Source organism: Aplysia californica, unplaced genomic scaffold (genome assembly GCF_000002075.1).
Source record: "Aplysia californica isolate F4 #8 unplaced genomic scaffold, AplCal3.0 scaffold00401, whole genome shotgun sequence".
Taxonomy (NCBI): domain Eukaryota; kingdom Metazoa; phylum Mollusca; class Gastropoda; order Aplysiida; family Aplysiidae; genus Aplysia; species Aplysia californica.
The window spans coordinates 685,519-700,700 of record NW_004797671.1 but is presented as its reverse complement, the minus strand read 5'-3'; the positions used below and the strand labels follow the sequence as shown (position 1 = coordinate 700,700).

The following is a 15,182-nucleotide window of genomic DNA, read 5'->3' as shown; positions in this document are numbered from 1 at the left end:
TCCTTCACCCCCTCCCCTTACACTCCACCCCCCCCATCCCCACCATCTCCCATCTCCTTTCTCCCATCTCCCCATCCCACTCCCTAGTTCCCCCTCCCCCTCGCCATCAGTTTCCAGTAGTTCTGTTGTTGTTTCCCCATATTTCCTTCCAGTCTTGGTTATAATTCGCAATAGTTAGGACGTCCTCTAGGTCTGTATTAGGACCATCCTTTTGTTATCGCCTTATCTCCAACCAGGGTGTTCGTCTGTGTGTATGTATGTATATTATATACGTGTCCATGTGTCTATAACATATTGCGTGTGTCTGTCCATCTTTATGCCTGTGATGCTTGAACCTTGACCACACATCACTTGATTGTGAAGATGACGTCAGCTCTAGACCTATGTCCTCACACTTCATGCGTCCTTCTGTACCTCCAGTGGCGACATTTGTGGATAACGTGTGCTGTTTGTTAGCGGCTTCTGTAAACTCTCCCCCCTTTCTCCTGCTGCTGCTATTTCATTATTGTGAGCAGTTTCCCGTACGCCGGCCCTCTAGTTGTGTTTTCCATGGAGACCAGAGATCATTCGCCTGGAGCCTCCTCCGCTGTATTCCTCCTCCTTCGCACCGTCTCTCTATCTTGTGCCTTCATCGTGGTGGCAAAGCTTCCAACTCCCTTCCACTTGATTAACCTCGTGAATGTGCACTGAAGTAGCAGCAGCGGCAACAAGAAAAACAGCTACAAAAACAGCAGCAGCAGGAACAGCAACAACAACATGCTCAGTACTTTACACAGCTCAGCGAGGGTTTTAACTACCTCAGCCTACCTAAAACACAAAAGGCTTTGACCTACGTTTCAACACAAAGAAAATGTATAAGAGTTTCTCAGACTCATCATTGTCATCACTAAGCGCCAGACATCGGAGGTCGTGGTTCTTAGTTCATTCCTTTGCTCGGATGATTTAAAAACAACAACATGAGCCTTATCTTCCCTCATCACCCATCCGTGTCTTGCTATCAATTTTACTACACAAGACAAGACTTAAACATGTTAGTTTGAACATGCCCATGAATATAATATATAATGCCCTGTTGCAACTGCCAGCAGCTTGACAGTTCATTCTGATGTGGACGGCAGACACCCCCCTTTCCCATCCCTCACCCCCCTTCCCCTCCTCACACTTTCCAACTTTCCCCGTTTCTCCCATCTCAACCACCCCCACCCCCCTTCCTGTTGCAACCTTTCCTCTTGCAACGCTATCTCGCGACTGCTTTCTGTTCCATGTTTTCTAATGTACTCGGTACTCGTCTATCTAATCCAACAGTCTCAGCCACTCACATTCGTCGTCATTGTTATCGTCGTTATCATTGTCGTTCTGGTCATTATCGTGGGCGCTGTTGTCGGAGATGTTGCTCATGTGTGTAACAATAACAATGTCTCTAGCGTTGGTATTTGTCGTTGTTACTTCATCTCCTGACCTGTTAGCCTTTCCCGTTATACTCCGTATGTGCAAGGATATGTTTCTGCTTGTCTGTCCATCTGCCAGCTAGTGTTCGTCTGCTTGCTAATGGCTGTCGTCAACGTCCACCAGCCGTTTGCTTCTTCTTCTTCTTCCCTTCTTCCCGCCGTTTCTTTCGCTCTGTCTTTACGTCGTGTCTTTCGTATTGTGGCCAGCACTTCGCTGTTCAGCACTGTCTAACTAATCCCTCACGGTGCCTGTTGGCACCACCGCCATATTGTCTACGTCACTGTATTGGTGCCCATGATTATGTTGTCGAAGTGGTTTTTGTTGTTCTCATAAACAATTACTGATGACGTCATTTCCTTTCAGAAGTGTGTTGTCGGTCGCAGTAAACCTTTGACTTGCCGTCGTCTTCTATGAGACTCTCCTGTATTATTGTTATTGTCATTGTTATTATGGTTCCTGTTCGCACTATACAGCACCAATTGACGACATCTGCTGGCTTCTGTTTCTGCTTTTCTGCCGTCTGCCGACTTCTGTCTGCTCCTCTCGTGTACTCAAACTAACCTGACACGTAATATTCTTGTCAACATTATTTTGTAAAACTCTTCTCTTTTAGGGTTCGACTGCTATCCTTCTGCTCCTCTCCCTCTCTCTCTCTCTCTCTCTCTCTCTCTCTCTCTCTCTCTCTCCCCCCCCCCCCCTCTCTCTCTCTCTCTCTTCTCTCTCTCTCTCTTTTTCTTTCTTACACCCGCCTCACTCCCTGTTCTATCTATCTATCTATCTGTCTATCTATCTATCTATCTATCTATCTATCTATCTATCTATCTATCTATCTATCTATCTATCTATCTTTCTATCTATCTGATATTGTGTCTATGGACTGCTTGTATTTCCAGCAGTATGTGCAATAGTACTTTTGCATGCATGCACCCATATACCATTCTCATTAATACAGTGGTCCTTTTGAATTAAGACTGAGTTTCTTCCAATCTGAAATAATGATATAAAATTGATCGACCATATTTGAGTCGGAGGGACAGACTAGAGATGAACCGTCATTCCTGTTGTGTGAATAGACAAGAGATGTAGGAATAGACAAGAGATGTATGAATAGACAAGGTATTAATTCGGACGGACCACTGCTCGTTCTTTTCAGCATCTCTTCTTCTTGGCGTAGCTTACTGGAGGCAGCCACCCTCCCCCCTCCCTTGCCCTTCTTTTTTCTCTCCACCCTTCCCAATCTTGTACCCATCAGCTGTCAAATTGTCCTTTAGCAATGACTCTTTGTCAGTGTATCGTTTTGGTTGTGTTCCCTTTGTTGTCTTGGTCTTCCTCTTTGTCTTCATCCCTCCACCCAGCCTTCAAAGCGTAACATGCACGCATTCTCTCTCTCTCTCTCTCTCTCTCTCTCTCTCTCTCTCTCTCTCTCTCTCTCTCTCTCTCACACACACACACACACACACACACACACACACAGAGAGAGAGAGAGAGAGAGAGAGAGAGAGAGAGAGAGAGAGAGAGTGAGAGAAAGAGGGAGGGGAGAGACAGGGGAAAGAGAGAGGGGAGGGGGCAAGAGAGACTGAAGTTGATATTTCCATGCCTTTTTACACTTTTTTAGTAAATGCAATATTGAGGAATTTATGTAATACTGAGGTCTCATGTCACACGTTTAGGAAGCAGAGATGTAGGACTTGGGCTCACAGATAACTCACTGAGCAATAGATTTGTCTAGGGCCTTGAAAAGCGAGCCAGTTTAAATCCTCAATTAAGTCAGTGTTCTCGAATGAGGAATGATTGGAAATTTATCAAGATTTCCATACGCTTAGTAGTATCGACGAAGAAAGTCAAATTCAAAGGTCCAGCCTTTTGAGTACTCCCCAAGCGTTGGAAGAGGGATTAAATTTATACCCTAATAAATTCTAACAAAATATATTATGAAGTTCCATAACACACAGTTATGTACTCAGTACTTTACCCTAAAATTACATAACACACATGTATTCAGTACTTTACTCTGTACTTTATGTTCTTCAAGGGGGCTACGGGTACCTGACAGGTAAAATAGAAATATCACCATTTTTTTTCACCTTCATTTTGTTGGTATCACCGTGTGTATGACAACGTCTGCAATCTTGAAACTATAGCTGAAAAAGATGGACTGGAAAAATTTACATCCTTAGCTCTTTAAGGAGGAGTCTTTTGCTTATTTGACAACACTTTAAAAAAGACATTTTAAAAAAGAAAAGATAAATCTTTAACGTATAATATAGATGTTTCAGTTCTGAGGGGTGGCGGGGGGGGGGGGTTGCTCTTGGTTTTTTTTGGGTGTGTGTGTGGGGGGGGGGGTCTGATACTGTGCAAGGAATGCAATAACGTGCATGCCTTGCTATCAGTAATTGTGTGTTTCTGACTTGTGTAGGATATATCAAAGTGTGGCGCAACATTGCCTTCGGTTTGCTGTTGATCGGACATACGTTGTGTCCGCCACGTCCTGAAAGGGTTAAAGGATAATAGATGACGCCTCAGACATATCTGTCTGTCTGGGTTATGCGTTAAGTGATTGATTGAGAAACTAGCTCGTTAGGTGCAATTTTTTACATTGGAAAACGTAATGCTGCCATAGAAAAGCTTTCAGGGGAAAATGATGTAATATTCTGTCTACAAAATAATTTTAAAACATCGCTTTCTTACAAACAGTATGTATATTTTTCAAAGAAAGAAAGAAAGAAATGAAGACAAATTACGTTATGTGTACGTTTTAAAAAGTGTAAGTAATTATAATGTTTTGGCTAGCTAGAACCGAAAGTTCAAAGAAATGTTTTATGAGCTATGCTTTTTTTTTTTAGCTTCTTCGCGTGTGAGTTTCACAGCACCATTTTTTCAGGTTGCGACAAAGTACATCACCTGCCTTTTCTTTCTCTAAAACATGTTTCCAGTAGAAGTGCAGGAAAGTGCGATTTGAGTATTTTGGGTATTTTACCAACATTTATGGGCATGTTATCGATCTGTTAGAAGTGTGCATGAAGTTGAGTTTCAGTGACGTAACAGAACAAGGCTACAAGGGATCGGGGGGGAAGGATACACTCTGGAGGATTCTGACCTCAAAGTCCTTACTCAAGTGTTTTGGAATAGGAAATCCCCACCCCCTTTCTCTCTCTCTCTCTCTCTCTCTTTCTCTCTCTCTCTCTCTCTCTCTCTCTCTCTCTCTCTCTACTCTCTCTACTCTCTCTCTCCCTCTCTCTCCCTCTCTCTCCCTCTCTCCCCCTCTCCCCCCCCCTCTCTCTCTCTCTCTCCCTCTCTCTGTGTGTGTGTGTGTCTCCTTATGTGTGCATAAGTATGCGTATATGTATTTTTGTCTGTTTGTCTAATGTCTCCCCCCCCCCCCCAACCTCTTCTTATCTCTATCACACACACAAACACACACATACACACTAACATACACAAACCCAAAAACGCACACACACACATACACATTTTGTGGCTCATTCCCTGTCTCCAGCCAAAGAGAGACGTTGCCAGATTGTAACAACAAAACCACCACTAAGTCCTGGCCTGCTAGGGAACGTTCGGGAAGAATATTGTTATACAGTCTTGCACGCATGTACTGATATTAGCGGACACGGAAATATTATTTTCGTTATGAACGAATTTTGCTATGTTGGTGTCTTTAAATAAAGGGGGGACTTGAAAACCTTTTCGCTATGTGCGTGCTAAACTGTGTTTGTAAAAAAAACGTTTAAATTACAGCAATGTTTTGCAGAATATACACATCTGGCAATTTCTTTCTGCCCTTATTTCTCGTATGGAAAGAGAGATCGACTTAGAATTGAACACAGAGCAGACAGAGAACCCTTTAAAAATGAGTATTATTTTTTGGAATCTTTAATTAGTATAAAGGTGGTCATTTTGAAATTATAATTTTGAAGTCTGAAGTCTTACACGACTTGGAGATAATAATATGCTAGAAAGAGATGTCCTATCAACTACTGTTCTACCGTCCCTCTGTTGTAGTCACTTCTATGTCAGTCTCCCACGAAATGCCATTATGTTTTCTGTGCCGGATGTTGTATTACGTCATCAAACGGTCATGTTTTTCTCAGCTCATGGTGGTGCACTGCAAGAGTTGATGCCCTTCCGTAGTAAGTCACGAACACAGCACATGAATGAGCGAAACCACGTGACGATGCTCCAAAAATACCCGCATTGTCATCCGTTTTGTGCACACTTTATCATTTCCCGTCTTGGCTGTTCTCTCGACATTTCGGGTTTTCCCGTTTCTTTTTTTTTTTTGCTTTCAATGTTTGACGGCTCGGCTTCTCCCTGTGTCTTAGACAAACGTGAGTTCACGTGACCCGGCTCATAGCAGTTCTTAGAAGTTGATTTCAATTGATTAATCTTTACCATATTAAACTAAAGATCACATCTGATCAGTCATTGAAAACCTTCCATTTATTGGAATAGCCATGTCTTCATTAATTTAGTTTATTTTGCACTTTCAAATTCGACACTATACGTTGCTTTTGTGAGTATTTGGAAAACGACCCTAAGATTGCTCTCCAAACCCCGAGTCGTGAACCAAGTAATCTGCGAATGCTTATATTATTATGATGTTATGCTTTTTGGAGATCATTGTCTTTATTGACAAAAAGAAACTGAATTGTTTGGAGAGAAGGTTTAGCCTATTGAGGCAACAAGCCCCCGAGAACTGCTATGAGCCTGCTCTAATAGGTCTGTAGGATTTTTCCTTTATTTGGGTGGGGGAGAAGGGTGCTTAATTTCATAGTGTCTAAATTTTAACCGCAGAGATTTTAGTTTGGCAATTCCCTGTTGCTCGTGCATGCGTCATCGCGAATGAGTGTTGAATGTTTGAGCCTTATGCCGAGCCACACACAACCTCTCATTTCTCCCACTACAGTTTAGAGCTACAACAATAGATACTATTATTGTTTGACTTAAGAGAACGTTAGTTGCTCTCAGATCGCAGCCTGTGAAGTCTGTTCCTATTATGGCCTGCAAGAACATTTGTCCTTGGACAACACTAGAGTGACCACTGTGGTTGGATGGCGAGATCTCCAAGCTGTTCGCCAGTACTTACCCTGCCTCTGTGGCTAGGCTTTGGTCGTGTCCACTAAGCGCAGACGGCATGGGTTCGACTCCCGACTTGGGAGTTTTTGTTCCAGAGAATCTCCTCCGTCTTTCTGTTGGGATGTTGTATCCCATTCGGCCAGGGCTGGCTAGAACAGAAAAAGTGGAAGAACACCCCCCACCCCACCCCCCACACCAAAATGATACGGTTGGTGTGGATAGAGGTGGAAGAGAGTTGTGAGAGAAGAAAAAAAATTGAGAGAAACAATACTCTTAAAAGAAATACACATATCCTGATGGAACACAGAATCCACTATCCCTTTTGACTTTATAAAGCGCAGCAGAATTCAGTTCTGTTGTTTAGTGCAAGTGTTCTCAAGACGTACTAGGGCTAATGTTCTCGATTTGTGTACGAAATAGATGGACTTAGATTGGGGGGGGGGGGGGGGTTGAGGGCGTAAGATATGTCATCACTACTACAGTTTTGGACGTCTAAGTGTATATTATCCCCCTTCCCCCACCTTCCCCCCACTTTTCTGCACTGTTGCGGTTCTTAATTCAGCACAAAATCTCTCATGAAGCACTTTGAACGTAAACACACACACGCTGACTAACTGCTTTCTCACTGCTTTCATTAACGACTTTGGGGTAGAGGTACTTCGCGATAAATAAGGATTTTCGAATGCCACTGTCATGTCTGTGTGCCAACATTCTGCTTAGCTTTCCTTTAGTTTTGGTTAAGGATTCGGTGGGGTTCTTCGTTATGCTGCAATAGGACAGCCGAGAAACATTGGTCCATAATTTGAAAGCCTTGAAGAAATAATATTGGTAAAGAAAAACATAGGCTAGGTGTAATTTATTCATCAAATAGCTGTGAATTTTTTATAATCAGTACTATGCATTCACCGATACGTCTGCAAAGTTAAAACTGAAATGTAGCCTAAAGAACAGAATTCGGTTATCATAAAGAGATACTTTATTTGTGAGGCAGCGTGGTGGAATCAGGCTCTCGTCAATTTTTGAGCATGTAGAATTATTGGTATCATCTTAAAGCTTGTTCACTTGTCTTTATTTGGATTTTAAAAAACATCCATTTATCTTGAATACAATTAGAGATATTTGCGAAAGAAGGAGGTGGGGGTCCCCTGTTTTCCGATGTAACGTTAGTGAGAAAATGGCCACCAAAAGTTAGTTATTTCATTAACTGAAGAGTCCATGATAACTGAACATTTGCATTTTTTGTGCCTTTAATGAACGTTTTTCAGACAAATCCACACAGAAATTAGTTCTTTAAAGAACATGAAAGGTGTCGAGCCAAAAAACAGAAATTTGATAAAAATTCACAAACCTGCGGGAAAATGCAAGTTTCCTCATTTTGATTATTTTGACGAGAGCCTGATTCCACAACGCTGCATCACATTTATTGATTTCACCGAATTATCTAACGAGGTACAAGAGGTTTTATTCTTAGACCGTTCACGAATCAGCCATTATAGTGGTATATCCGAATGAACAAGGTGTCTTATCCAGTATTCTGAATTTAAAAAACGAAAGAACTGCTGCTGAAAAAAAGAAACAACTACGGTATACAATAAAAGTTCTCACCACCGACTGTCGCACGCGTAACAAGTCATAACTTAATCTGAACGACATTTCCGGAAGACATGGGTCGTTGAAGGGAGTTTGTGGCATCTTGCTTCCTCAGAATTACACAGTTCTATTCGACATTTTTTGGTCGTTTTGGTTACAAAGACCAAGGGTTCAGAAAACGAATGTTTTATTTACTCTCTCGAAATCGTAAGATTATTCGAAGTCTTTATCAAGATTTTTAAAGGAGTTACATCCGAAAAAGCTTGACATAATAGTATTGTGAATTTAAAACGAAATTGTCGTCAAATTTCTCAAAACTAGGTACAGAACTTTGTAACTCTAGGGTAGCGATCTGTCAAAGTGTGTCTGATGGAACGAAGGAATGTCTGGGGACGTGCTAGTACGTGCCACACTAATGATAGATGGCCAATATATGGTTCATTTTGTAGCATACAGGAATGCGATCCTGATAGCCCTAGGTTCAAATCTTTTTGCCACCTTCTTGTGCTTTGGTCGGTTAAGTACATTAACTGTTTACTGTCGTTGCTCTCCGTTAGGTTATACTTCTTAGGTAACATTATAGTGTTCAAATCGAGTTCTCAAAGTCTATAGATGGCTTATCGAAACGTTTACGACTCAACGGCATTAAACTATTTTACCATAGCTATGGCGAACAGAAATTTTTCATAATGGGGAAACTCCTACTGCACTTTATTCAAAAATCATCCCCCCCCCCCCCTCCTCCATTTTTTTTCTTTTATTTACTTTTGGGCAGAACTGTTTTCAACCCCCTGCTCACCCATCATTGAAGAGTGTAGCTGTTCTTATTTTGCCTAGCAGTTTTGGATGTGCATTATTTCTGTTAGAGCTTAAGACGTTATAGTTATTATTTTCATATTTTGTAGAGATGTTCTGTGACAAGGAAGAGTTCGAATCTCCCTACATTGGGAGTTGACGAGCTCCTCCCTTGCCCCACCCATCGGCTGTGGGTTACTGTGTGTCAGTACATGTCCCTCTCTCTCTGCTGTAGTTCTTGCTTATTCTGTTCTAGCCTCTGCATGTTGTCCGAATATTTTGTAGCCGCTTTCTGTATTTCAGCTCTCAAAGACCCACCCATCTGTACAGGGTACCATTAACCCTCCCGTGCCCAGCTATTAACATAATATTGCTCGAGATACTTATGCAGAGGTTAAAACCTCATTCTACCATGGGGCACCAGAGGGTTAATGGGGGTCATTTCCTGTGTCCGCCATTTTCCTGTACGGTTTGTTTGCCATTGGCTGAGCCACCACGTAGAGTCGTCTGCTCCTTTGCTCCCCATGCACTGGTCAGGGTTTTCCCGCACTTCCATCCCAATGTGTCTCACCACGGCCACACACCACATCCTCAATGTGCTGCACCTTTGGCATAACGTAAGGGACATTATTTAGCCCAGCTATATCTAATCCATTTTTGCGCGGCTAAATCAAGTGGTTGTTAAAAAAAACAAAAAAAAACAATGCAATGCTATGAGCGCTTGAATTGTTTCAAAGTGTCGTGTGCTTGTATCCAAATTGCTACCATTTGTGAATAATGCACCAGCACTTTTCCGTGTGATTCTGCACCATAGATTGGGAAAAAGTAAATAATTATAATCCTTTTGCAAGTTGTCACCACTGTATCGCTAGGTGCAGTGCTGCTTCTGAGAAGTTTTGATTCACTTTGACCTACGTTGCAAGTTTTTAGCAAACAGTTGGGGCGTTGGTTTGTTGCATGAGGGAAACGGAAAGGTTGATAACACTATGCCTTGACATAAATGTAAATAAATGATATATCGTTCATAACTTTTTTACCTATTAATGTGGTACAAACATTCAACTGAAATTAATACAGCAAAGTCATCTTTAGTTAAGGCTGTCTGTTCAATAGTTCTATTTATTTATTGACCTACTTTTTACCTCAAATGATATAAGCTTACAATTATACTAACATGAGTAATAGATTATCATACCGGCATATTAACTCAATATATGAATTACATTTCTAAAGGTCAGCTGATTTTTAAATTAGGCTTAAATTATTATGTAGACGTATACTTCTGTTTTTACTGATATAAAGATAATGTCCACAAATTATACAACATGCTTATATCATTTTGTGTAAGACTGTGTAGGTACGTGTGTGTGTGTGTGTGTGTGTGTGTGTGTGTGTGTGTGTGTGTGTGTGTGTGTGTGTATGTGTGAGTGTGTGTGCACTATTTCTTGTGTGAATGTGTTTAATTAAATGACTCTAGATAATTAGAATATATTGCCATTAGCCTCAGCCTATTTAAATGGAAAAGACACATAAATGTTTCCCCTCTCCCGTGACCCAGATGATGAAATTTACCATAAAATCAGGGGTGGTCCTAGTTCAGTGCATGAGCGAATCACGTTCTGTGAACAACTTGTGTGTCAATCTGTTGAACTTTGCCATGCTGTTTGGTGGGGTCGTTGTCCAAACACAGTAGCTCACTCTCGGACATGATCCGTTGTCTTGCAACCGGAGACGGGTCCAAATTGTTCGGCCTTGACATTGTGACGGTTGCGGAGAGCCCTCAGACTGGTGACTCAGGGGTAGAGGATCTCCAACACTATTGGATTTGTAGCACTCATATTGAAAATAATATTGGCAATTATATAAATGGTGTAGAATAACGTTTTGAAACTGCCTGCAGCTTCAAATGCTATATCATTTTCACGATTTGTAACTTGTTTCGAAAGATAATGATAAATGCCAGAGTCATGATATTATTATTGTATTATTATTATTGATAATTCATCATTCCATTCTGTTTTTAAACGTTGGTCCAAATCAAATTTTAATGAATTATTATATCCAATTTTGAAAAATAAGATTTATGTATTTATTTCGGCTGTTCCTCAGCAGTTATCAGAAGAAAAGAAAAGTATTATTTTACGAAAATGCTTTTCAGTTTAGTTTATTTTTCTTTGTTGAGTCTTCATGTCTGAGGGTCTCTCCTAGTAGATCACTTTGAATGTTGTTGGCTTACGTGTTTACCTGTGTACTTGTTAAGTATGTTCTTGTCGCTGACATTAACGTTCCACACGGTGCTCATTGTTTTCTCCCTACAGGTCATTATAACCATTTCGGAGTTCTGCTAGGTACTGTAACATTACCACTACTTTAAGCTTATTATCAATACATTTGACTTAAGTTACACTTTCCAACTTCATAATTGCATTCTTAGATATTATGATTATTATTAGCATTATTATTATCATTATTATCATCATTATTTTTTTTAATTATTATTTTAAAAACTACATGTATTATAATTCTCATCATTTTATCGTAAAGAAACTTTTATTACCACGTGAGCACTATACAACTTATGCTTCTGTTTGCCTTACATCAACGCGTGTGCCTCTTGCAAGATTATTTTTCCTTAACACCTTACTGCTATTCTTTGAATGACGTTCTTTATTGACTTTTTTATGAAAGTGAATTCCTCAACGCACAGGCACGTTGATTTTTTTAAAAGCACGAAAAGAATGATTCAATCATGCGTTTATAAATGTGCACTTTCTAGAAATGACTGATTTGGTTTCGAAGAGAAGAGAGTTGTATTTTAAAATGTTATTTGTCCGAAAATGGCAACTTAATTAAGAACACTACTACTGTCAGACATCCGATAACATTTTTATTTAGGTACATGTACATGTATATAGTTGATCTTTTATTCATTTAAAACAAACAAATCCAGGTTTCCCAATGTTTCCCCTGTTAACATGTTCTTGTTTTCAAACTGGAAACGGTATCTTTAAAATGTAGCTCTGTTCTGATTAAAACTACGAGTAACCCGTAAAAGGTTATGTATTTGTCCACGGCGAATCTGGTCAAATGGTAGGCTGTAGGATGACGTCAAATTGGTTGTCACTGACCATCAATAGTCCATCGAATCGTCAACTGCACGTGTGTCAAATGGGGATATGACAAGTTGACGAATGTTGCATGAGGTTTGGACCCCTTGTCGCCCCCCCCCCCCAATCCCTCCAACCTGCACCCTGAGCCTTAACTTGCAGCCCTACCCTCCTCCCACCACTTAGAACCCTAACTTGCAGTCAGATTCCCCACCCTTGAATCCCAATTTTCACCCCACAATCAGCCCTCCACACAAACGTCACATCCGCTGTTGCCTCCTGTGCATGAAGAAATGGAAGAAATGCTATCCCTCCTCTCTCTTTCTCTCTCTCTCCTTGCATGTGCCTTATGGGGGGAACACCTTTCCCCTCACCCACTTCGCATGACCTCTTAACTTTAACTGACATTTCTTGCACTGCATTGTCACTCAATATTTCTGAGCATTATTTTTTTTGTCTTTCTTGATTGTTTTTCAAATCGACATTTTATCCCCAGCTTGTTAAAGAGACTTTCTTTCTTTCATAACACAATACGACTTTTCATTCATTTATTTTTCTTTTAAGTTAGACGCTTTTTTAAAACGATTATGATGGATCTAATTTCCAAAAAAACTTGTCTCGGAAACAGAAAACTAATAGAGTGTATGAGTTTGAGCTGCCATAGATCTAAGGTGGGTTTTTTTTTAATGACGATCAGATCTCAAGTGAATGAACAGGACATAAAATGAACAACAAAGCTACGGTCTTCTTAGTTCAAAAAATAAAGTAAAAAAAATGTTTCGTATCAATTTGTTTTACGATTACAACATCGAGAAGATATGTTTCTCTGTGGTAAACATTGCCGCATAATTTAATTATGTTTCTACTTACTGTCAGAATAGGCTACACTATGTATGTTTCTGACCACAGAAGAGAAGAACAGACAAACGTATAGAATTCTTAAAGACCTTTCAACCTTACCCACAAACCCTATCGTTCAAGGTGAACTAGAAAAGTAGTCAACTATTACAGTGCAGTCTTGGCGTATGTTTACTTCAGTCTTTTCACTAGTCAGCGTTTGACCAATCAAATGCTCCCATACTTATGTTGGTCAGTTTCCACCAAACTTCCGAGACTTTATGCCTCGGGCACGTTCCAGGCTGGCATGTCCAGATTCCGGCTGATCAGAGATGAGGGCGTGATCTCTGAGATGCCCTGTCCACCTCAACTCGCGCGTCAACTCTCGATGCTTTCATTGTGCATGTCAGTGTGGCACGTCGGTGTGTCGTTTGCATGAGCGCTTGCTGCATTATTACTTATTGATATTCATCTCCACTCTGTTTTGCATTTCTGCTCGCGACTCGGGTTTGCAGTGTTTAATGGAGCATGGCGCCTTCTCTTTTCATTCTTGACACGTCTCTTCATTTTCTGAGTGACCACACGAATTCTTCCTGAACTGTGTGAAATTTTATTTGACCTAATGCCAGATTATGTTCATGTTGATGGATGCACAGTTTTCAGTTACTAAGCATACAAGTTTGCAATAGTATCTCTCATGATTATTTTTGTAACCATTCATTAGTTCCAGTCAGTCAATTTGCAAAAAGGAACCAATACGTCCTTACATTAGTGGAAATAACGTTATAAATATATCATGTGGACATTCCTATTCACCTGTCTTAGAAAATATCTGGAAGAGAGTTAATTGTCCGAACGGTAAGTCGTACCATGCAGCTTGTTAGTGTAGGAGAAAGAGCCAAGGGTAGGGGGTGGGGGATGAGTCATTGGTTGAGTTGGAAGGAGGGGGATTAGTCCTGTCTACTGTTGGCAGCATGTCTTTTAACTTTGGGATCTCAGAGCTGAAGGAATAATGAACAACAACAACAGCAACGAGGAGAAGTTGTTGTTGTAGGTAGTGTGTTTGCAGAATTCACGTACTAGCACAAACAGCCATCATCAAATCTTGAGGAACAGATTTTGGATAAAGCGGCAGTTCCTTTTCACAGCCTTTCATTAAACACGATTTTTACTTAACAGCATTGGACTTAGCAGCCTTTCATCCCACAGGCTTGATATGAAACAATATTTTTATAAACAGCGTTAGACCAAGCAGCCATTGGTATAACATGTTTTCATTTCACAGTCTTTAGAAAAATTTAACAGATCTTGATCGTCTTTGACTTTTAATCCTTTGATTAAAAATAGACTTTCATTAAAAATTCTGTTATGAAACATACTTTTTTCTACATTCTATGATCATTGAGAATAAATCCGAATCAAATGAGTTCTCTGGAATGTCGAGGGAGCACATAGCGAACTAAATGAGATCTAATTTTAAGAGTCGGTGCAGGGGAATTACGTCACTATGACTCGTGTCATTTCCTTTTCCAGGAAATGGTTATTGACCTTGATGTAGATGGCACAATGTCGTCAACAAGTTCTTCAAATGTTGCCCCCCCCCCTCCCAAGCCTTCATAGCAACATTTTACAGCAGAGAGAGATATCTAGAGAGAAAGAAAACAGCTGAATTCTTTGAACAAATGTAGATCTACATAATATTATGATTTGTTCATTTTATATCTTTTTTTCCCTTTTTCTTTTTTTTTGGATTAACATTTAGCTTCTCAATTTCAACAAAATTTGTGTAAATTACATAGCAAACAATACTTCAGATTAAAAAACTGCAAAGAGAAAAAGCCCTGGCTTATGTTTGGCACTGTATAATATTTCAAATGCTGGCAGACGATATGATATTGTTTAAGACGAGTAGCTTGTGCAGTATGGAAGGAAATTTATTATTTTTTACATATTATGATCAACCATGATGAAGTATTAATTAAGGTTGCTCAACACTCTTCCCTCCACTGTTTTAAGGCTCTCTAGATGTAGGAGCATTTAGCATGCTGTACAAAGCTACTACTAAAAATAGCTACCTTTGTTTTATGCGCAATATATATTGTCATTGATTTCCATGTTTCTTTTGACTTAGCATAGAGAATATGCTCTCATTATTTGCTTTGTTTTTCTCTTATTTTCCTTCTTTCCTTCTCCTCCTCCTCCTCCTCCTCCTCCTTGCGATGCTTGTGTGCATCTTTCAATCCCCCCCCTCCTACCCGCCCGCCCTTTCGACGTGCAAACAACCAACTTCAACCCTTCCAACACCCCCCACCCGCCCACCTC

General features: G+C 40.3%; 1 protein-coding gene across 1 annotated transcript in view; it reads left to right on the top strand.

Moving 5' to 3' along the window:
* LOC100533319 (Shaw potassium channel Kv3.1a) overlaps window positions 1-15,182 on the top strand; it is a gene marked incomplete in the record, with an annotated part of 50,179 nt that overhangs the window by 20,812 nt on the left and 14,185 nt on the right. Inside the window, 1 exon segment of the mRNA NM_001204617.1 lies at window positions 5,547-5,587. Within this exon segment, the coding sequence (NP_001191546.1) occupies window positions 5,547-5,587 (41 nt within the window).